The sequence below is a fragment of the Aspergillus japonicus genome, assembly GCF_003184785.1.
Source record: "Aspergillus japonicus CBS 114.51 unplaced genomic scaffold BO86scaffold_16, whole genome shotgun sequence".
Classification (NCBI taxonomy): Eukaryota; Fungi; Ascomycota; class Eurotiomycetes; order Eurotiales; family Aspergillaceae; genus Aspergillus; species Aspergillus japonicus.
The window spans coordinates 112639-135421 of record NW_020291653.1 but is presented as its reverse complement, the minus strand read 5'-3'; the positions used below and the strand labels follow the sequence as shown (position 1 = coordinate 135421).

The following is a 22783-nucleotide window of genomic DNA, read 5'->3' as shown; positions in this document are numbered from 1 at the left end:
TCTACCTCATCCTACTTCCTCTCCTTCCTGCGCCTTGCCATTCGACGAGCTCCGCCGAATAAACTATAATCACCATATACATACATCCATTCATACATACACCAACCCACCTATATATACCTATATACATATATAGACGCAAACACACACACACACACACACACACACACACACACAATGACAGCGCGCCAATCGTCACCGACTTCAGATCACTCACATTCGGACGGCAACGTCCGTAAGAGGGTTTGCAAGGCCTGCGATCGGTGTAGACTGAAGAAATCCAAGGTAAGCTAAAGCCATGGCTCGACGCATCAGCTTCGGCCTGATGCACTGACCCGGTGCAGTGTGACGGAGCCAACCCATGTGGTCGGTGTAGGACGGACAATGCCATCTGTGTCTTTGGCGAGCGAAAGAAGGCCCACGATAAAGTGTACCCCAAGGGGTGAGCGCGTTCCTTGGCCTTGAGCTTTTGCTATGGATTTCGTCGTGTTCGAACCAGTGACTGACTCTTCGCGCGACAGATATGTTGAGATGCTCGAACAGCAACAGGCATGGCTTGTCCATGGACTTCAGGAGCTGTACCGACGAGCCACAGAAGGCGAAGGCTGGCCCGGCGAGCCGTTGCAATGCGAACCAAACGGCCATCCGCTGACGCACGACTTACTCACTCGACTGGGGGCGCTGGATCAGATGAAAGGCGAGCGCTTCGAAGAGAACACGGAGGCCATGCAGCAAGAGCTGTGGACGCAAAATGCCGGACACATGCAACGTCAAGATTCGTCAGATGGAAGCTCCGATAGCGCGCAATCACCCACTGTTCCCACTCGATTTTCGGATCCCTTTGCGCATCAAATGCCACCCACCCCGACGACCTTCAGCGCATCTCGCGCACAGGGACCCACGATCAAAACCGAACCGCAGATGGCCCCCTCGAACCCGGCGTTCGCAGCTTCCATGCCCATGCAAGGCGTGGTCAACCCCTTGGCGCTTCAGACCCCGCAACAATGGCCCAGCAACAATTTCAGCGCTTTCGAGGATATCGATATGATAGGTGCCTCGGACTACACGAACCTATCTTTCGACGATCAGGTTCCTTCGCCCATGTTTAACCGTCAGATCCCCATGAATTGCATGTTGACCTCATCGTATATGGACACGAAAAGCGATTACGAAGATATTAATCAGTTTCTGAACGCGAACCCGCCTGAGATCGCGTCTACCTAATGAGTCCCTTGGACATGCCGCAATCTTGCAAACGACTTGTTGGGGGGAGATGTCGTTTCACCAGCGTGACGTGACGCATGTACAGTATACATGTATGACGTGTCTTCCAACTGTCTCGCCTGGTGCTACCCCATTTTTCTCGATGACCACATGCGTTTACTTAATTGCGGCAGAGAGCGATTGGCAGACTGTACAGTGTGATTTTCTCTTCTTTGATGTGGCTGCTCTCATACAGCCCCATCCTATCCTGGGAAGTACTTCACGGCTACCCCTTGGGTTTTTTTTTTTTTTTTTTGGGTTATTCATCCTCCTTTCCTTTTTATTTGGATTCTAAGGGTATTGTTTCTGAGTCTTGGGATTTGGATTTGGATTTGGTCTTGGCATGGGCTTGTGGTGATGATGGTGTCTCGGGTGTTTTGGGTGATACTGGCGTTGGTGTTTACAAAACAGTGGCTAGGCTTCTTGGACTGACTCCCCACGTGCATTTTTCTCCGAGTCAATTTTATTTTTCTCTGCACTGGTGTCTGAGCTCCGGGTGTTGGATACATTGCAGTCTTTACTATTTCGTACTCTACAAAGCGCCCAAATATATCTTATTATTGTGAGGTGAACCAAATTACCGAGAAGTGACCGAACTTGGGCCTGAGGCAGGTACTAGAAAAATTGGACGGATGACGTTGAGACACCGCCCTGACTAAAACCGGCGGTGGAGGACGTCATTATTATTATTAGATGTCAGCCCGTTCTTATCTCCGTGGCTTTCCTCCGAAGGTACTGAAGCCAGTACAGCACTGCACAGTAGCTCCCAATGACCGAATCATTAGGTGCAGACTAGCTAATTCTACGCCCAAATTGAAGGTTGCATCCAGATGCTGCTGTTCTGATGCAGGCAGGGGCCCGCACCAGCTATGGAGGGAGGAGTACTGGTGGTGCAGCGTTGAATCATGATGAGAAAAGAAAGAAAGAGAGGGTCCAGTCCCCACCAGCAATGCGACGGAGCCGCTAACACCTGCACACAGTTTGGTTCTCGATGGAGCCCAGCCCAAGCGAACTCCTGGGAGAGATCTTGGCTTGACGGCTTCATCCATCTTCCAGCAGCCTGTGTGTCTCGTCCCTCCGATCCCGAAACTGTCACAGAACCAGACGAGAGAAAAAGAAAGCTCAATCCATAATGCCGACCACCCGCTTTACACTCAATACCGGCGATTCGATGGAGTGTACTGTATGTACATGCCTGCAAAAACCTTGTTTTGAAAACTTTTTTACTTCCGGATTACGGAGGTTTCTCAATCTCACCCCGGCTCCATAATCCATCCCAAAGTCCGTGATCCATGTGCATAAGACTATGCTGTTAGTCGGTTGGACTCTGACATCTTTTTGTTTTTCCAGACTACAATCTGATTTTGTCCTTTCCCCCTTTGGGCCATTTCTCTTGCTCCTTACTCCAGTAGGTTCTGCACCCACCTTCCACCATCAAGGTTGCATGCCTGGGTTCTCTTGATGGATGGAGACTACCTTTGGAGCATTGGGTCAAAAGTAGAGGAGGGCCCAACTGACTGCCAGGGCACAAACGGGGTTTGGAACCGGCATAGACAGCAAACACTTCCGTATTTTACTTCTCATCCATAGCAGCTCGTCGGCTCACGATCTGTTCAGGATTATTTCGTGGTCTGCGTTGGCACCTTGGCAACTCCTTGTATAGAGCTCTAGATGTATTATGTACGCACAGGTGCGCTCATCGAACGCAAAAGCGGCATCTCTTCAAGCCTTCGAGCATTCTGTAAGTATGTGGTAATGTGGAGGTTACTCGATTTTGATTGTCGTCAGTTCCCCTGGGCCACTCAGGTACCACAGTCTGGCTCAGACTACTCCTGTTCTTTAGTCCGTAAGATGATTAATGGAGACGTGGAAACTGCCCCCGCCCAACAAAAAAAAGAAAGAAAGGCAAAGAAAGGCCCGATGATATGTCCGACCAGGGGCTCCATCCCGAGTGCAGCGATTCCGCGATGGGGTCGGAGATTACCGCTTTGGGTCGTGTTCAACTCTCATTGTCCTGACTAATCCAGTCCCCGAGCCGCTGGAAGCTTCCGAATCATTAATCAGCCTGGCTGGAGAAGTAGAAGAAGGTGGAGGACTCGACCTAGACCAAGAGACAACCCAGACTTTTTCGGGGTGAAGACGGGATTTAGGATCGGTGGATACGCGATTAACCGTCTGAACATGCGCGTAACGCTAACGAGAAAGTTATCGAGTAAGTTACCACTGGCAGTCTCCCAAGTCCTTCTTGCAGGCAATTTGACCGAACGAGGTGGGCAGAGCGATTAATATCTGCTGCCGTAGCACGGGCCAGCCGTATGTCGAGTCGGCAATCCGCAAGTGCACAAGTACTCTACAGTAAAGGTACAGTACATTCTGTACTCGATGTATATGGCGGTGAATCTGGAGTTCAGAGTCAGGAGAGGGTAATGAGCCCCCATGATATCAGAGGCACAAGATGTTAGAAGTAGCGTATGCAGCGGTTTTCCCCAAACAAGCGTCGCATAGCTTACCTACTTGAGTGCTCCAGATAATTGTGCATGCATCCCTCACGGTGACTCAGCGGATGTGATCTCGGCACGGAATTCCACGCACTCCGTCATGACCGACCCGAGGCTGGCGTTTGGCCGCTCTCCGTCCTTCATATGTGCATACAGGACATACAGTACAGTACAGTACGCGAGGAGAACATCCTGGGTTGGATATACCTGTCTAACGTCGTACCGTATGATTTACTGCCGTGAGTGCTCTGATTAAGCTTTTAGCTGCTCACATAACTGGTTGGTTGGTTGGTTGGTTGTTTGCTTGCTTGTTTGTTTATGCTTCTGCCTGAGGCACCCCATTTTCCCCGGAAGATTACCCAAACAAGGTGTTTTAGCCTAAATGTCTGGGCTCAGTGTCCGTTTCCCCCTCTCTCGAGTCAGAGGAACTGAGCGCCTCGAAAACTAGCTCTATGCCAAATGACTTTCGTCATTCGTGGAGCTATTTATCCGATCTGAGATGATTATAAGGAGGGGCTAATGTTCTCTCAAGCCCAGCGAGTCCTCACTTTAAACGTTCCATTGAGCAATTTTGAGCCACAGGGTCTCACTTACTGTACTCCGTACTCTCCCGCCAAGTAACAGGCAATTGCGGGGTAAACGAATGTGGGTGCCCTTTCAAGGTTCAAATGACTTGGTTTTATTCTAATCTCGTGGGCCATGCGAAGCTTATACGTGTCCTAATCTTTCTCCTTTTTTTCAGTTGACCTTCGCCTTGACTAGCAACAATTACTTCCGAAAGTCTACTTGATCGCCCGAGAACAATCGACAATATGGGCGACAATACCTCCGTCAAATTCACCTCTCTGGGCGCCATCATCCAGGAATTCAACGTGGGGGGTCAAAACATAGTCCAGGGATTCACCACCCAGAAGCTATACGAGGAACACAACAGTCCCTGGTTCGGTGCCAACATTGGCCGGGTGGCCAATCGGATCAAGGACGGAATCATCCACAATCTCAATGGCCGTGAATATCAACTGGAGCAGAACGATGCCCCCAATGCCCTGCATGGCGGCAGTCAAGGCTGGGGCCGACGCAACTTCGAGGGCCCAACCGTCCTGCAGCGGCATGGCAAGGAAACCCTGCTTTACACCTATCGGAGTCTTCACAACGAGGCCGGGTACCCGGGTACGGTGGACTTGAAGGTCTTCTACACGGTCAGCGAGGAGAAGGAGGGTAACATCACCCGATCCGTGCTGGATATCGAATATGAGGCCGAATTGGTGGGCGATGAGTGCGAGGAGACTGTCATCAACCTGACCAACCACAGGTATGCAGGCACTATCACCTGAGGGGAGGGAAGGGGGGGTGTGCTGCCCTCCATTGAGTCCACTGTATCTGACCAACGTGTGCGGGAGCATAGCTATTTCAACTTAGGTAGCGGCGCAACCACCGAAGGGACTATCGCCAAGCTGTCGACACAAGATTACCTGCCCCTCGAGGGTGGGATCCCTCGCGGCCCAATCGAACCGTATCCCAGCCAGGTGACGAAAGAGTTCACCTTTGGGCCCGAAAATCAGTTCGACGATATCTTCGTGATGGAACGCGAGATCGCCCGGGTGCCCCTCGATACACGCGGACAGCCCCTCCAGCTGCAGGCCGACTTCCGCCACCCGGACTCGCGTCTGAACCTGCAGGTGTATAGCACGGAGCCTGCATTCCAATTCTACACGGGACAGGGCATCGACGTGCCGGCCACGGAAGGGAACCCGAGCCGCGGGCCATTTGCCGGGTTTTGCATCGAGCCTAGTCGCTTTGTGAACGCAGTCAACGAACCAGCCTGGCGGCACACGGTGGTCCTGAAGAAGGGAGCTCAGTACGGCAGCAAGATTACCTATAAGGCATGGAGAGACCCGCGCTGAACTGCCGCGGCAATGGAGATGGAACGAATGGGGTTTAGGTTCGATGGCCAGTCAGACCACTGATCGGTTGATCGATTGTCGCTATTGACCTTTGACCTGTGGTAGATTTGCACTTGGGCCTTGGATCTCGGCATCTTACACTCCGATCAGTGCCTGTCCGTACACGTAACGAGTAATTTGTCCTCAGGTGCGGAACAATTTCCGCTCAATTTCTCACAATGGAAATCAAATTTCTTTTCTTTTCTTTTTTTTTCGCTACGTTGGCCGACATCCCTGGTGGTTGGTGTTTTGTGTGTGCCGATTTACCCTTTATCACCGTGATATGTATCCGAACCAGCGTGGGTCTGGAAGAATGGATCTCTGTAGTGGGAACCCGACTCCACCAGACCTGAGCAAGGGAAGAAGGAAAGACCAGGCGAAAAGGCCTCACGAGAGGCCAAAGTTCCCATCTTCCTTCATTTGGAGGGTGAATGATACTAGCTTCAATGGCACGCCTACATGATCTACAGTCGAACCTGAGTGAGTTAGCCTACTCCCGTCAAATGATACTCAACACGGGAAAAAGTCGTGGTAGAGAAAAGTTTCTTTGACATCTCTGAAACCCTGGGGAGTTCTCTCGGCCCCTCGGAACTCTCGTAGTCTCGCTCTTTCTCTTTCCACTGGGGGGGGGCACATTGGTCGATGGGCTGGATGGGATGGATCATGGGACAGGGAAAAAAAAAATCGCTCAATCGAGGCGCCAAGAAATTCTGGAATCTCACTAGAAGCATTGATTAACTACGCGGGAGGTAAGAGGATGATTCATGATTGAATGCAAAGTCTGGTAAAGAGGTCTGCTTCTTCTGCTCGTTCTTGCATGCGCCATGCTGTGTCGAGCATCATGTACACACTCAGTGACTAGGGTGACTTGAGATTCTTTCTCATGCTTATAAGTATTTTGATACAACTATGTACAGGCTCGTTGCAGCCAAGAGCTCAACTATTACTGTACAATACAGTACTGTATGGAGTACATAAGTGTACATCAGTGTGGAGAGTCCTGTCACTGTGGTAATAACATTGGTATTGTCATCGGAAATCTCGAATGCAAAAAAACCGCATGTGTTTGCCGGAAATACGGATGATTGAGGGAACTGTACAGTACTTACCGTGCAGGAACTTTTACTTCGGAGGCCGAAAGCGCGGGAGACGGAAACATTCCAGTCCCGGGCAAAAGCTTGGCGTGCGGATCACTGATGCCTTACTTAAGCTGGACTGCGCATTGCCCAGGTTATCCAAGTTATGTACAGCATAAAGTATTATGATTCACAGCTGGCCAAGTTCATTCCATACTAGTCAACGGCCATCTAGTCATCACACGACCTCATGCAGCTTGGAGGGAGAAAACCGCATGGTCCTGCATAACACTATACTATGCACTTGCACAACCCACAGCTGCATCTGCCTGCGACCTGAGGATTCTGGCATTGATTGACTACGTACTCCGTACAAACTGAACCTAGTTTACCCCACATAAGCGTATGGACGGTGGAGGACAGACCCAGTTGCTGGTACTGATGCCTGATCCCAGCCAGAAGTGTGAGCTCATCCTCTCGACACATACTTATATGTACAGTACTAGGCTACTTGCAACAAGCTAAGTTGGTGTAAGAAAAGGATTCTTTCTTACATCTGATTACAATAGCGGGTTTACGCATTCCTTAAAGGCGAGACAGCCCATCGACCCGTCCTTTTCTCATTTACTGTTTTGTTGATTTTTCTTTATCTTTTTTTTTTTTTTTTTTTTTTTTTTCCCTCTTCCTTTTCCAATACAATCCTGCTGCCTAAGAAATAGCTAGTAATAGAGAGTCGATTGTAACTTAACTAACAAGTGGTCCTTGACGTCAGCGATTGTTCACAGCTCCTATGCAGCAAAGTCAGGTGAGAATGAACACTTGTCGAACTTATTTGTGAGTTGGCAGAGCATTGAGCTCTGGGATCACTAATCTCCTTCGTTCTTGTGTTGACAGATGTCATCATCTCTTGGGGCAGAGAAAGGATCCACGGGTCGACGTAGCAACCTCGTGTTCGTATTCGAAGTTAGACACGCACGCGTACGGGAGTGGTCTAGAGGTAGACAATTTATATTCGGTATCTTGAGACAGTATCTGCTGATTCGTATACTGTCAATCCCTTACACGTTTCGGGCAATATGGAATATTGAAAACTCTGCTCTGGAAGTACAGAGTACTGTACATAATTCCGTACTACAGTACTGCGTACAACACAATGATAAGAGTGAGTGATTACATAAATCCTGACTCATCTGCCCCCCTCTCTCCTGCCCTTCCCCGGAAGCACCCGAGGAAATTGCTTGCCCCGCGTGGGGTTCCGTCGACCACTTCCTTCTGCATCTCCTGCATCTCCTTCCATCTTCCACCTCCCCTCCATCCTCAACCTCCCGAGACGACACCCAAAGACTCCAATGGCTGCCAAATACGGTGACCTCAGTCATCTCCTTCCCGGGAATTACAAGCGCCTCATCAGCGCTTGGTTGGAAGAGGACTGTCCCAGCTTCGACTATGGCGGCTTCGTCGTCGGGGAATCGGAGGGCGAGGCCCGCTTACTAGGCAAGAGCAAAGTATGTAGTCGGCTGTTCCCCTTCCTCCCTTTCTGTTTCTTTCCGTTGACGTAGGCTCCTGGTCTAGGGGATCATTGCAGGTGTTCCGTTCTTCAATGAAGTCTTTGCGCAACTGGGATGCACGTACGTCTATACCTTGTCCTCCTCTTCAACCATACCCACACCCCACCAATCGACAAGACCCTACCCCACTGATGATCATCCCCAACAATTGAACCCAATGCAACAGAGTAGAGTGGCATCTTCCCGAAGGCTCCCTGACCACCACCACCACCACCACCACCGCCGACCCCATCAAAACCCACTGCGCCACCGTCCGCGGTCCCATCCGCAAGATCCTCCTCGGCGAGCGCGTCGCCCTGAACATCCTCGCCCGCTGCTCCGGCATTGCCACCAAGTCCGCCGCCTTGGTCGCCGCCGTCCGCGCCCAGGGCTGGACCGGCACCCTGGCCGGCACCCGCAAGACCACCCCGGGCTTCCGCGTCGTCGAGAAGTACGGCATCCTGGTGGGCGGCGCCGACCCCCACCGCCATGACCTGAGCGCCATGACCATGCTGAAGGACAACCACGTCTGGGCCTGTGCCAACAATCGGGCCGCGGCCGACGGCGGGGTCGGGGACCGCGCGGGCGCCTCGTCGTCCATTGCGGCCGCTATCCCACGCGCCGTCGACGCCGCCAAGGCCGTCGGGGGCTTCGCGACCAAGGTCGAGGTCGAGGTGCGGGATCTCGAGGAGGCGGATGCTGCCATCGCCGCCGGGGCGGACGTGATCATGCTGGACAATTTCACGCCCGAGGGTGTGCGCGAGGCTGCGCGGCAGCTCAAGGCGGGTTGGGCGGGTAAGCGGAAGTTTTTGATTGAGGTCAGTGGTGGGTTGACGGAGGAGAATGCTGCGCTGTATGCTTGTCCCGACGTCGACATCTTGTCCACTAGCTCTATTCATCAGGGTACCGGCATCGTGGACTTCTCTTTGAAGGTCTCTTTGCGGTGAGTTGGTTGCGGTCGGTGCCGTGTTGCGCCGCCAGGAGGGGAGAAAGTTGGGATCTTACGATGCTACGTTGTGTACTGTATATCTTTGTAGACTGGGACTAATGATTTATGTCTCAATCGTTTTTTGTTGTTACCGGCCAGATTTCTTGCACCTTCAATCATTCAGAAATCTCCCGTTTCACCGTTCGCCCCTTTACTTTCTGCCGGCCACCTTCTCTGGTTCAACTTTGCTCCAAATCAACAGTGCTCCACGTGTCTAAATCATGCGCCAACAAAGAAATAAAATCCAAAAGAGAGAGGGTATCTGGTACACACACACGCAGAGGACCGAAACAATATACTACATCGCTATCAGCAGGCTGGGTTGAATGAGCAGAACATTTGCGAGGGGGGAATAATAAACAAGATAACGATGGATGGTCATTCAAGAAAGGAAGGGGATGCGGGAAATTGGAAATTGGAAACTGAAAACTGGAAAAAAAGACGGCTGGCTGGTAGCAAGCAAGCCTACACCTCGATATCAACGTAGATGCCCTCCTCCCCACTTGAACTCGGCTCGTCGTCGCGATGGCGCTCGTACCCGTCGCTCGTGCCGGGGTCAGAACTATCGAGCTGCCGTGGAGCTGGCACGCGCATAGGGCGGCCGCCATCGCCGTCAAGCGATGATGTCCTAGTCGACACGTCGTGATGTAGACGCCGTCTCTCCAGCTGAGCGCGCAGTCGCTGGTTCTCTGCGTCACGCTCCTCGAGACGCTTGCGCGCCCCGCTGCGGTCCAAGATCCGAGCTTCCCGTTCGGCTTTAAGTCTCTTCTCCAGTTCACGCAGCCGCTGGATCCACCTCTCACTATTGGCGGGGTCGGCCGCTAGCGGATGGGGGCGCGAGCCGTGTACAAGGGCACCGTCTGTGGCCTCGGCCAACGTCGACCCCCGACTGCGCGAATGAGACTGTAGCAGATTAAGCTCGGCCTTCAGGAGCCGGTTTTCTCCACGGAGCTTAGCGGTCTCCGGAGACACTCCGGACAGGCTGCGGTTGTGTTGCTGCGCGCGCATGTTCATCATCGATTCTTCCAGACGATCCAGTTTCTTAACTCGCAGGCTGAAAGTGTGTTCTAACGACTGATACTGTTTGGCTAAATCGCGCTCAACGCCCTTGATGCGAGCCTTGAACCCCAGAACCACGTTCTCCAGAGTTTTGACAGCAAGCAAAAGGTTGCGGCTGAAGCCGGGCCAAAATAGGATGTTTCCGATGACTTCCTGGCTAGGCAGATTGCCATTGATCAGGCTGTTGGAGTGAGCCCAATCCGGCCCGCACATCGAGGACAGACGCTTCCAGATCGTCAAGAGCATGGCGTTCCTCTCGCTTAGCTGGTCCTTGAATTGTTGTTCAATAGTCGTGAAGCGCTTTCGATCTTGATTCCGTGCATTTTCAAGGTCCGAAATGCGCGAGTTGTTCTGCGTGATGGTCCGGGACGCCTGGTGATGTGATTTGAGGGCCTGATCGAATGACTGCTTGTCGGCGCGGCGAGCCTGGCGTTCGCGATCAAGAAGCTCGGCCAATTTACGTGACTCCAGACCATGGCTCTCCAGTAGCGCATCCCTGTTTCGCAACAACGACTCCTTCTCATCGAGCTTGGAGCGGGTACTCTCAAGTTCTAGGGCAGTCGATTCGAGTTCCTTCTGCAATTTCATGATGTTGGAAATGAGGCTAGAGCGACTGCCGGTCAGATCACCCAGCGTTTCACGCAGGTTGTTCTCCAAGTCCATCAGCCGCTCTCTCCACGTATTCGTGTCGATCTCCTGTGCCGAGAGGCTCTTCCTCAGCTTGCGCACCTCTTCCTTAGCTGCAGACGCTTCACGATTGAGCTCATTGATAATGCGCTGGACCTCTTGTTTCTCCCTGTTGCCCACAACTTCCCGTTGGTGTCGCTCCTCGGCCAGACGCTCTTCTAGCTCCTTAGCTTTGTCCTTTTCACTCTGAAGTGCCAGCCTGTATGTCTTGAGCTCCGACTCGAGGTCTCCAATCCTGATCTTATCGCCGTCCTGCTCTTCCCGAAGGAACGCAATCTCGTTTTGACTCGACTCAATTTGAACCGTTAGTCGCTGAACCTTGGTGTTTGATTCGTACAGACTCTTCCCCAGAGTCTCCATCTCACGGTTGCAGTCTTCCAGTTCCTGCTGAACGGCCTTATATCGCTGCAGATTGTTCTGCGCATCCTCCTCCAGCCGAATAATACCTTCACTTGCCGAACGCATTTCGGCCTGCAAAGCTCTTAGGTTTTCATCTTGCACCCTGAGTTCCTCGTTCAATTGTTGACACTCTTCCACCTTCTGATCTAATTCCTCCCCAACAGTGTCTATCTCCTCCTGGGCTTCGGATCTCAGATGTTGAAAAGCTTCATTGCGTTCCTCAGCCAACTGCAAAGCCTGGTCACGTTCCTGCAAGGCCTGATCGCGCTCCTGAGTCAGAGTCTCGATTTCTTCATCTGCTTGGTCTACGTCTGCTTGGTAAGCTTTGTCAACAGCCTCCAATTCTCGAAGGTACTCCTCGGCTTGCTCCCGAACAGCCTGGTTATCGAGCTTTAAGGCCGAGACCTGGTCACGCAATTCCCCAATCCGGACTTCTAAATCTTCTCGCTCTGCTTCGTCGCCTGGAGATTGACCTGTCCCATCACTAGCACGGGACGAAGGCCTACCGTGGGCTCGAGATGCCGAGCGATCGAATATACTATCGCCCGCCACTGATCGACTACCGTCGCGGCAATGGCCTAACTTTAGTTCTTCGATCTCCTGGTATAGACGCTCTTTCTCCCGGTTCCGAGATGTAAGCATCGAGGTTTGCGCGCTCACTTCCTTCCTTAACTCTGCATTCTCCTGTTTCAGGAGCTCCAGTTCCATGACCAGTGTGGAACTGGAGGAGCTCCCAGTATTAGCATTCCGAACGAAATCTCTTTCAGAAGCGGCTGAGTATGAGGCCACCGATCCAACCCAGTCCCGCTGCCCAGGCCGCGCGGAGGCCAGTGGGAAGCTCATCATCTCGGTCCTCAGGCGCAAGGCCTCCTCCCGTAATCTCTTGTTCTCCTCCTCGGCTTGTTCACGTGCTGCGGCCTCGGCCTCGAGCATGTCCTTCCACATATCCTGGAGTTTGAAACGTCAGTAGGGTTGACCTCGAAGAAGCTGCCCGCAGAGTAAACATGGACTGACCCTCTCTTCCCTTGCTCCCACGTCTGATCCCATGGGCCTTCCCTCGCTCCTTCCATCGCTGAGTGATTTCACCATCTCAGCAAGTCTTCTCTTCTCGCTCTCACGCACGATGCTTTCTGACCTGAACCTCTCAATCTCTAGCTCGTAGGTTTCTATCCGTTCCCTCAAGAATAGTATCTCTTCGTCCTGTGCTGCATCTCGGTCTTCATCTTCGGAGCCGTCAGGGTCGTGATTAACCATAGATTCTTTGTCTGATTGCTGGTCCTTCAGCTGTTTTTCAAGCTCACGGACTTTCCGCTTCAGGTGCTGGCTGTCTTTCTGTAATTTCAACTTGTCTGATTTCAGCTCGACATTCTCGGAAATCATCTCTTTGATGCCTTCCTCAGAGCGCCGGTTCAAGGCTTCATTCAAAAAGTGGATTCTCATCTTCAGATCAAAATTCTCCTTTGAGAGACGGTCGATGGTACTACTTTGCTCCTTGAGGGTCATGGTACGACCACTCTTCGTGAAGCCGGCAGTGGTGCTTGTACGTTTGTCCGGGGACAGTGCACGGCTGCCATAATCCTCCCTAAATTGCTTGACGAATGTGCTTGGGATCTGAACATCTTTGATACGTTCGGCAATAGCTGTATCCGTGGGGAAGCTGTTATTGCGGTGTTTAGCCTTCGGTGTCATGGGCTCTGCAGCTTCCTGGGCACTCGGTTGCTCAGATACATGATTTGCAGGCTGATAGGTGTGATGGTGCTGGGAAGATGATCCTGGGCGCGACCTTGAGGGCCCGTCTTCCTCGTTGAGAGTGTGGAGACCCCCTTCTGTAGTTCCACTGGGCCCTTTACGATCAAAGACATTATCATCGCTGTAACCAGAAATGCCTGAAGCCATGCTGCCCAAGCTCACCGATCGGGCTAGTGTGTTGCGCTGACCAGCTTGGATGCTACTCGTCATGCCAGGTGCTGCACCGCCCGATTGAAGGGCATAGTCAGCACCCAATGTCGCGTCGCTATTTGTTATCTCTGTGCCGGTGCTTGTGACCGATGAGTATGAAAGCCGATGTGCCGACTGGCGGCTGGCCAGATACTTTGGCCTACTACTTCTGCGACTGCTTGCGCGCGAGATCGCTTCTGCGTCCCCGCCGCTGTTCTCGGGGAAGAACCTCGATGGCCCAGGTGATAAGTTGCGCGGCTCGCTGTGAGAATTCTGCCCCATTGACTGCAGCAACTGGTTGGGCTCGGGTGGGGAGAAGTGCTCTCTTTGAATGACACCCATAGAGGTTTGGTTGGCATCTCGAGGATCTTCCGAGGAGGCGGTCGGATTCCTGCTGGCTGTCCTAAGAGCTGCCGCCGCCGAAGGCGACGAGTGTGTTCCCTCAATTTGGGTTGTAGCATTGTCGACGTGCTTCTCGGAAGAAGCTGCGGATGTCGCGTCCATGGCTTCATCGTCGGCCTCTTCGGAACGCGGACTAGGGGTTTGCGGAATTGGAACCTCGTCGCCGACCGATGTAATGTCAACATTTGACTCATCCGGTACCATAAAGGATAGCTGAGAATTTTCCGGACCGGAAGTACCAGGGGCATCACCGCGATGCGCTTCAACCATGGAAGTATCATCAGCATCGATGGTTCGATGTGTTGTTGTGGCTTGAATGGTCGAAGGGTCAGGTAAAAAACTTGACTCCATGTCCATCAGTCGTCTCCGCATTTCGTTTTCCTGGAGAAAGGTCTGGTCCTCGACACGGTCGTGGTCGCCATCCTCGCTCGACAGGAGTAGGCTACTGTCGTCATTATCGGGCAGAGGGGGCAGAGAAAGGGTTGTATCATCGGGTTCTTGCTGTCGCGCGGAAGATGTAACAATCGCAGGGTTGGGCTGATTGATCATATGAGATGGTGCTTTGTCAGTGTCAGTGTCAATGCGATCAGCTTCGCCGCCCGAGCCGATGGTATCCATTGTGTTTTGAGGGCAGATTCCCCCACGCTTTTGAAAGGGGGGGGGGCTGGAACTTTCAGATTGGTGGATGTGATCGCATAAGGTTTTGTGATATTTTTGTAAAGAGATGATATGATAAGGTACATAGGAGTGAAGCAGACCTGGGAGGAGTAGGAGCGAGGAAAGGGAGGTTGGCTAGGCGCGGAGCAGTTGGAAAGTGAAGGTTGGGACCAGATGATGCCTTAACTTTCTGTGTTGTATTTACTGTTTGGGTGGTGAATGGACACCTTAGGCTGCCAAGCCCGGGTCCAGCAACAACAGCAACAACAGCAACAAGGAAAATAGGTGGTACCTCCCAGATACTGTACAACACATTTACAATACTTATAATACCCTGAGCAGTTGAGGAGTTGATCTCGGATTTTATTCTAAGCGACTGGATAAAACCACCAGCATGAGAGAAGAAAAGAGTAAAAAAAATAAATACAAATAAAAGTTCTCTAATAGCTGTCCAACAAATTCAACCCTCATCATGTGCTAATCTAGAGAAGAAGAAAAAAAGAGGAAAAGAAAAAGAAAAGAAAAGGAAATTGATAGCGGTAATAGAAAAAAATTCTCTAATGAAGGTAAAAGAATAAAGGCAGAGGAGGAGATGAAGAGTGCAGGAGAACACGGCTTCCAAAGCAACTGGAATGCATAACTACTTAGCAACTGCAAGGAAATAAGGGTATAATGAAAAACATGAGCTTGAGTGTCACAAACCAAAGGAGCCAGAAGAACAGGAAGCCCCAATCACTCCTCTGCCGCAGTCTCTTCGCGGGCTGCATAGATCCTATTCTTCTGCTCCAGTGCACCCGACAACGAATCGATATATGTGCGAAATTTCACGATTTCACGCAACAGGTATGAAGACTTTCGCTCCCAATTCGCCAACGCCTTAGAAGCATTGGGGTGCCGAGGCGAAAACGCTAGGATCATGGCAGAGCGGAGTTCATTGTGCCGCTGCAGCTCGTCTTCAACATTCTTGACATACGTCTGCAAAGCTTTGAGTTGGTCAGCCTCGGGAAGGGCCGAGGCCACCATGCTTTGCTGGGGAGGAGCCCAGTCGCTAATGAGGACCCGATCGGCTGGTAACCGAGGTCGAATGCCCTGTTGATCGATCGAGCTACGGATCGAACTTTGGATGCTGGGTCGAGCCCCGGATGAAGAAGGTGGCGTCCGACTGCTCTCGGCCGAGATGAGAGCGCTGTTGATGACGGCATCACTCCAGCCGTACTCGATATTACTGATTCCACCGATCAAGGGCTCTTTGGATAGCCTGGCGCTCCAATAGTTGGCACTTGATACGAATTCGCGCACAATCTCCGGGGTTCCCACTTGGAAAAGATGCACCGCACCGGTTGGGAGGCTTAGAGCCCAAACATGGGGGCGAGATTTGGAGTAGCCGGGAGGTGGAAGCGCACTGGCAATGGTCTGACGGAGGAGAAATTTCCAAGTCTCTTCTGCGTTCTCAGTCCAGTTTCCGCCTCCCACCACGAGACCCGCCGGGTGACGCTGCTTAGGTTTCTGCCGGGCGCCTTTGACCGAGGCGTTGAAAGAGAAAAGGCGCATCCAGCCCTGCTGAATGACCGCAAAGCACTCGTTCCAATTGCGATCCTTGGCCCTCTTATCAACTGAGTCCAGGTGGTGTTTATGCTTCAGACTGCCTTCCTTGGCCCAAGGGGCGCCGGCAAGTTGTAGAGTTTCGTCCTCCAAAAGCGGGGTATCTCTCTCAGCATCTTCGATGCTTGTGATTGAATGGGCCGAATCTTCACGGATAATGGCTTGACTCAAGGCGTTGGCGAAGCCTATCGACTGCTGATAATCCCCGCGCGGAAAGTCTGACCCAAATGAATCCACTGATGCCGAAGTCAACTTTCCGGAGGAGTACTTACTCCAAGTACTTGATGCGGAAGGACTCCAGAGCGATGCCTGATCGTCCAAGCTGGTCCTACTGGATCCCATGGTAGACGGAGGATATAGCCTCGCTCGCGAACGAGGTTTAGATGACCACCGCGCAGTCCCATAGCGGGAATCTGCAGAGCGACCACGAGGATAGATGTCAGAGCCACTTCTACTCACAGTACTGGGACTTCGGCGGAGCCCACTAGTATAAGGGCCAAGCAAGTTGTTGGCTGAAGACCGCGGTCCTTCTTTCTCTGTTGACGCGCCGTAAAGAGGAAGCTTCTGTTTCTGGATCGAGGAATAGAAGTCCCGGAGAACAGCCTCGACCTGTTGTTCCCATACCCTCATCGACCCAATGAAAGGCGTGTTGACAAGCGGGCCAGTTTCGTTATCGGGATCAGTTGTAATCTTCGCAGATAGATCCGTCCGAGACAGTCGGTTGACTAATTTTGCCGGTTGATTCAGTGGCCTATCCATGCTCGCAAAACCCCGGTCATGGTCGTCGGTGGGTGACATCGGGTCTTGCGTCGAGGCTCTCGATTTACCATTGAGACTTTCGTCAGGGGCGGCTTCGGTAGCCACCCGACGGATCGTGGGCATCGTGTTTCGAACAAATTGAGTCTTAGTCATTTTCTGCTCGATGTCGGCAAGATGCAGATCGGTGTTCAGCAGGAGGAGAGAGTAACAGATCGTGTGCACAACATCTAGAGTCATACCATTAGTCCGGCCATGGCGCTCATTTCTGGAATTAGGCTGAACCTACCTGCAGCTTTGAAGCTATGGCGCGGGTTACACGCACACCACCTTGTAGAAAAAGCATCCAGGACCCTATCCACTTGCTGAGTCTCACCCTTCAACACTAGCCGAGTACAAAGACTTCGCAGGGCTGCCAGTATGTTGAGGTTGGACCAGTCGAAAAGTTCCATGTATGCGTTGCGTATCGAAGCACGGTCGGGATCCCCAAGCCAGGCGGCGGCAGGCTCGTTCCCGACCACTTGTTCCTGGCCTTCGAACAACATCCTCGCTTGCTCCCGGTCGGAATCTGTCGGTTCGTCGCCAAGGGGGCTGTCTGAACGATGAGACTCCTCTCTGAGGGGATCTATGCGTTTTGGCTCAATTGACAATGCGGTGGGAGCTTCTGATGCCGTATAGTAATTCGAAACTTCCGAAGTTGAAACCCGTGGGGACTCGTTCAAGCCAGCCGCAGCCGCAGCCGTATTCCTCTCGATTTCATTATCCTTGCACACATCTGAAGGGAAGGCTCCGTGGGCTTCTTTCAACTTCGGTGGATTCTGGAGGGCGATGTCATCAAGGTTCTCCTCAGGGACGGCACCTGTCTGAGAGAAGCTTTCAACCACAGGCGAAAGCGAGGAGCCGGGTATCTCCTCAGGTTTCAGCTTTGTTTGAAGAGTACTAGCACCAGAACCGTTATCTACGTCGTTACTGTTCGAGTCCACTCCCTTTCCACGCCATGGGTGCTCCGGCTCTTGCCGCTGGTCGGCAGGATGACTCGGATCCCAGCTGCCCGGTCTGATGATGGTCGACGCCTCATCTACACTGCTGGTGAGGCCGAGTGATGATGCCTCCGGAGCGCTGCTCGGTGGAACCGTCGGGTAAAGGCTGTATTTAGCCTTTGAAGGACCCTGGGTTGCTGTGACTAAACTCCCTCTCTGATTTTGCGTCGGCGAACCTCGCAGGTTTTGGGCCTCCGCGGCTGGGCGCCGGTCCAAGGGTCTACTGCCGGGGTCTGCAGTGGAAGAAGGGTTCATCCCTTTCCCTACACTGCTAACCGAGATAGCCTCCGGTTTGGCCGGTTCCAGTACGCGGAGATGGCCGCTGAGCTCCGGGGGAAAGAAGATGGGGGGAGGAGCACTTTCAGCAACCGACTTCTTGCGCCGACGGAAGAAGGAAGACTTCTTGGTCACCACCTGGTGCGTTCCTCCTTCGCGGTGCGAGTTGATTCCTGCTGCACTATTCTTCAATGGCTGTCTCCAGCTCTTGGCGTTCGGCCCAAATCCGCTGGGATCCTTGTGGTCGTTTTCTTGGGCAAAGACGTGGTCGGAAGGGTGGTACTCGCTTGAAATGGCGGTCGACACCTTTGAGGAGCCAAACACACGCCGGAAGAACCCTGGCCGTTCCTTGGCTGCTGGAGCGGGGTCGGGTGGCGCGGGGAAGATCGGCTTGTTGAAGGAAATGGTTGGGCTCGGCGCGGGCGGGTCGAGCGATGCAGGGATCGTCGGCGGAAGTTCGAGTCCGCTCTCCCCGAGGTTGGCCAGATCTGAATGATGACTCCGGATCGTCGCCGTGCCCAGATTTTCCGGTCGAGTTTTTCGACTGTTGTTCGACCGCGGAGATTTGACGCTGTTCCGGCGCGATGCCACGGGTGTCGTCCTTGACTGCTGGGGGTTAGAGGCGCCTGCAAATTCAGCCTGCGGAGACGAGTGGAATTTACTAGGTCCACCGGGGACGCTTGGAGTCGGGGCTGCATCAAGCCCTCCATACGATGAGGAGTCCAAGTCAAAGACAAGATCCGGAAATGAGATGAATGGCTGTCTCGTGCCGAAGTCTAAGCTCGCAGAACGCCTCTCGCCGGCCGCGTCCAGTCGTCCCGTTTGCGATGAAGTAAGATCCGTGGGGGGCGAGGAGCTGCCTCGATTTCCATTCCGAGAAGCTCGGATATTTGCTGGGGACGCAATGTTCGAATTGGTCCTGTAATCGTAGAGTTGACCACGGGAGCCGGTTCCTTCGCGACTGCGAGTGCTGCCGTATCTTCGTAGGCTGGTATGATAGTTCGAGCTGCTGTTGCTTCTACGGCTTCTCGCCGGCTGTGTTGCATAACGGCCAGTGCTCTCATCGTATGTGCATTCTACCTCCGAGGACACGGAGGAAGAGAACGTGTGGCCACGATAGCGGCGTTGCGCGATCGACTCTGGCGAACCGTTGCCGCACAAGTCGGTCTCAAACACCGAATTGAATAAGCGATAGTCATCCAGCAAAGAGCCCGAAGCAAACTGATCCAACGACAGGAGCATGTTATCCACAATTGAGGTGCGGGCTGCATGTTTCGGCGATAGCGACAAGTCATGGGGGTCGCGCTCGTCGCCCGATTCATTGCTGTCGTTGGCATTATCAGCTGGATTGAAGTCGTCCAGAAAGGTCTCCCGCACGGAAGGTCTCGGGTGGGTTCCCCTTCTCGCGGCTATGCGGTCGCTTGGTTCGAACGGAGGGGTTTGAGGAGGTGAACTGCTTGCGTGTTGCGGAGGCATTATGCGACTATCGAAAAGAGAGGTTCTATTCATCGAAGAAGACTTCTGCGAATGGCCGGGGTTCGTGGCATTAATGCGAAGCGAGCGACGGGGCCTAGAAAGAACGTAAAGAGGAAGGGAAAAGAGAAGACAGGAAATCAGAAAGAGCAGGACCTGTGCCCAGTCGTGGAAGCGAGACAGAACGTCCGTTTTGGAGCGATTGGTCGGTGGACTATTGAGCGTCACCGTTCGCCTTGAGGGGCTCAGAAGCCCTGATCCTTCTCCTGATTTCAAGAATGTGCCGGCAGCCAATTCGCGGACATTAGATAATCGGCATAAAAATGGCCGTCGCCGTCATCGAAGCACAGTGTAGGTCAAAATTCACCACCAGCTAAACATCGTGTGAGAGGTGGAAAGAGAAGTGAATTGGTGGTGTAAGGGGGAGGGGGGAGGGGGGAGGGACCGAGTGCTGCAATTGGAGTGCGTGATGATTAAAAGCGAGCTATATCGATCCTGCTATCTTCCTTCAGTCATCAGTCAGAGTGAAAGAATGAGGGATCGATCGACGTGGATTTGGAGAGACGGGGGAGGGGAGAAAGAGGGGATTTCATGGGTCAGGGAAAAAAGTGGATGGATGACAGGCAATAGGTCGAGGAAACGGGAGACCGCGATGAAGAAGACCCAAGGGATATGGAAAGTCTAACAAGAGTCAAGACATGAGTGGGCGTGGGGGTGGAGAGAGCGAACTGGCCACGAGGATCGCGAACGCTGAAGGGAAGGGGAGGAAAGGAGAACAGTACATACCTCGTAAGCTACATCGACTGCATGTTAATGCATACGCCAGCGTCTCAATCAAACACTGGAAAATGTAGTCGGCATGGGATTATCAGGTGAGGGACACAGCATGCTCGATCATTATTTGAAAGAGTCAGGGACCCTGGCAAGATGGAGGGAGAGGAAGAAGGAAGAATCAATACAACAAACAACAAGAAGAATAATTGGAATAGTGTTGGATCTAAAGAGTTCAGGGGCCACTTTATCGACGGCTGCAGGCACCGATTCATGATTTGCAAAGTACGGAGTACTGTACGAAGTAAGTAAGTTACTACCCCCGTAGGGTCCCCCGTAGGGTCCCCCGTAGTCAACTAAACTAAGTCAACAGGGAGACGACACGTCCAACTGGAATACTGCCTCTTCCAACTTCCAAAATTATTCGATTCCCTAACCAGATCTGTATATAGGTCCAGTCTACTCCGTATAGAGGACCACCAGTGTTTGCGGTAGGTTACAACTTAACGCTGAGTACGGAGTACAATCAGTACAGTTCATGTACATGTACTACAATGTACTGTATTGTACTAGACAGTAGGTTACGGAGGGCTTCCTACTAAAACGGGTCCAAAATTCCTCCGCCGGCAAGAAGGCCCCAGATCAGATGATGACATAACATCCCATGCGTTGTTTCAACTGTTGGAAGGAGATTCAATCCCACCATCCATCATCATCATCTTCTTCTTCTCTTCTTCCTCCTCCTCCTCCTCCTCCTCCTCCTCCTCCACCAACAGTAAATCTGTTGTGGCTTAATTAGCTTCGCCTCTGGAGCTCGTCACGCGTTCAATTTGCATGAGTCTCATTCCACTTACGTGGTGCTGTCCCGCGATTTGGGACCTCCCCTTCCCTTCGTCCACTTTCTGAAAGATGAACCCTCATATATCTGTTCCCCGCCAACATGCCAGTCCATTGAATTTCGGCGGCACAACGCCTGCCAGCCGTAGATCCAATATACGGATGCCGCGCTTCTTCAAAAGGTAGGCATCTCAATTCGAACTCGGAGCCTTCGGTACGCGGCGTATAGCCCGGCGTGGAGCTTCCAGGACGATCTCTATCGACATCCTCGGCCCATCACTGACCGTACCCCTCCCTTCCTCGTTGTGGGTTAGGCTATTCAAGTTCCCGCAGATGGATTTCGAGATGGCAATTTGGGAGATGACCTCTCTGTTGATTGCGCCTAAGAAAGTCTTCAAGTCAATATACTATCATGTGCGTTGTTCCTGTTCCCAGACAACAGGAAATGTTGATTGTCTACTGACTCCTTGTCTGGCTCAAAGAAACGTAGGTTGTCACGAATATACGTATTCTGCATCTCCGACCAGGTTGCCGGGGGGAGGAACTGACCCATCTCCAGAAACGAAGAATACCTGGCATCGCCCGGATCCATCTTTCACCTACCTGCTCTCCTTCTTCCTTCTTCTCACAGCCCTCGCGTGGGGCCTCGCCTATGCGCCGTCGTTTGGATCCATTGTTCGGCTGTCTCTGATTTTCATCTTCGTTCATTTCGTCGGGTCCTCGCTTCTGGTCTCGACGTTGGGATATCTCATGATTCCCCGCCTGTTCGGCCCTCACGGCGCCGCAGCCTCCCTCACGGGATTTCGAGGTAGTCGTGGTCGGCGGCGTGGCGCGGCGCAGGGCTTGTTCACGCAGCCCGGTGAAAAGGACCAGCTGGAGTTTGGCTACTGCTTTGACGTAAGTCACTTCAACCTGTCTCAGGGCCCAGGATTTCGAGCAGGGAAACTAAATCTCGCAAATCTTAGGTATCGAACCGGGCATACTTTCCCCTTTATCTGCATCTTTATGTAGTGCAGTTTCTTCTTCTACCACTGCTCACCCGCAGTCCAAGCAATTTCCTGGCTACATTCCTCGGCAACACGCTCTACCTGTCCGCACTGACATATTACACCTATATCACGTTCTTGGGGTACAATGCCCTTCCTTTCTTGCACAACACCGAACTACTCTTGCTCCCTATCCTAGCAGTTGCGATCTTGTGGCTTGTTAGCCTAGTCGCCGGATGGAGCCTGGTCATGCAAGGCCAGATCCTGGAGATCTTGGTCTGGGGCGCATAAGCACTGCCTTTTGTTCGAGCAGGTGCTCGAGCTGCTCCCCCTTCAAGAGCATCTCCTCTTCATTACCATAGCTGCAATGTATGTAAGTCTTTCAAAGTTTTCTGCTCAGCGCTGGCGTATATGTCATCTTGCGTTGGTGCTGCAACTACTCGGTCAGTCATGGATCACTGATTCATGATAACATCTTTCGCCTTCTCTTTTCAAAGAGGAGAGCCCGGATTCCAGGTTGAAAGGATTTGCAGGGTCTTTTGTCTGATAACCTAGTCCTAATGGATGTGAACATGCGTCGTCTCA

At 52.5% G+C, this 22783-nt stretch overlaps 6 protein-coding genes across 6 annotated transcripts; 4 read left to right on the top strand and 2 right to left on the bottom strand.

Annotated features, from left to right (window-relative positions):
* Positions 1-177: 177 nt before the first annotated feature.
* BO86DRAFT_398381 (Zn(II)2Cys6 transcription factor domain-containing protein) lies at positions 178-1224 on the top strand (the record flags this gene model as incomplete). Its single annotated transcript, XM_025673550.1, has 3 exons — positions 178-285; positions 345-442; positions 522-1224. 3 exons carry the CDS (start codon positions 178-180, stop codon positions 1222-1224), a joined length of 909 nt encoding a protein of 302 aa, XP_025528906.1.
* A 3184-nt stretch (positions 1225-4408) lies between these two features.
* BO86DRAFT_388215 (aldose 1-epimerase) lies at positions 4409-5880 on the top strand. Its single transcript, XM_025671800.1, has 2 exons — positions 4409-5073; positions 5167-5880. The coding sequence occupies exons 1-2, from the start codon at positions 4574-4576 to the stop codon at positions 5663-5665; spliced, it is 999 nt and encodes a 332-aa protein (XP_025528905.1). The 5' UTR covers positions 4409-4573; the 3' UTR covers positions 5666-5880.
* Positions 5881-8040: 2160 nt separating this feature from the next.
* On the top strand, positions 8041-9527 carry BO86DRAFT_58365 (nicotinate-nucleotide diphosphorylase (carboxylating)). The gene is made up of 3 exons (XM_025677488.1): positions 8041-8285; positions 8353-8408; positions 8515-9527. The coding sequence occupies exons 1-3, from the start codon at positions 8130-8132 to the stop codon at positions 9272-9274; spliced, it is 972 nt and encodes a 323-aa protein (XP_025528904.1). The 5' UTR covers positions 8041-8129; the 3' UTR covers positions 9275-9527.
* A 253-nt stretch (positions 9528-9780) lies between these two features.
* BO86DRAFT_310004 (putative anucleate primary sterigmata (ApsB)) lies at positions 9781-14445 on the bottom strand (the record flags this gene model as incomplete). The annotated part of the gene is made up of 3 exons (XM_025667840.1): positions 9781-11688; positions 11770-12408; positions 12475-14445. Coding segments are annotated over 3 exons (4518 nt in total), but the record flags the coding sequence as incomplete, so codon positions are not given.
* Positions 14446-15189: 744 nt separating this feature from the next.
* Positions 15190-19607, bottom strand: BO86DRAFT_398377 (Sec7 domain protein; the record flags this gene model as incomplete). Its single annotated transcript, XM_025673549.1, has 2 exons — positions 15190-17045; positions 17105-19607. 2 exons carry the CDS (start codon positions 19605-19607, stop codon positions 15190-15192), a joined length of 4359 nt encoding a protein of 1452 aa, XP_025528902.1.
* A 1441-nt stretch (positions 19608-21048) lies between these two features.
* Positions 21049-22782, top strand: BO86DRAFT_388212 (unc-50 family protein). Its single transcript, XM_025671799.1, has 4 exons — positions 21049-21394; positions 21527-21630; positions 21772-22109; positions 22178-22782. The coding sequence occupies exons 1-4, from the start codon at positions 21375-21377 to the stop codon at positions 22487-22489; spliced, it is 774 nt and encodes a 257-aa protein (XP_025528901.1). The 5' UTR covers positions 21049-21374; the 3' UTR covers positions 22490-22782.
* The last annotated feature ends 1 nt before the right edge of the window (position 22783 follows it).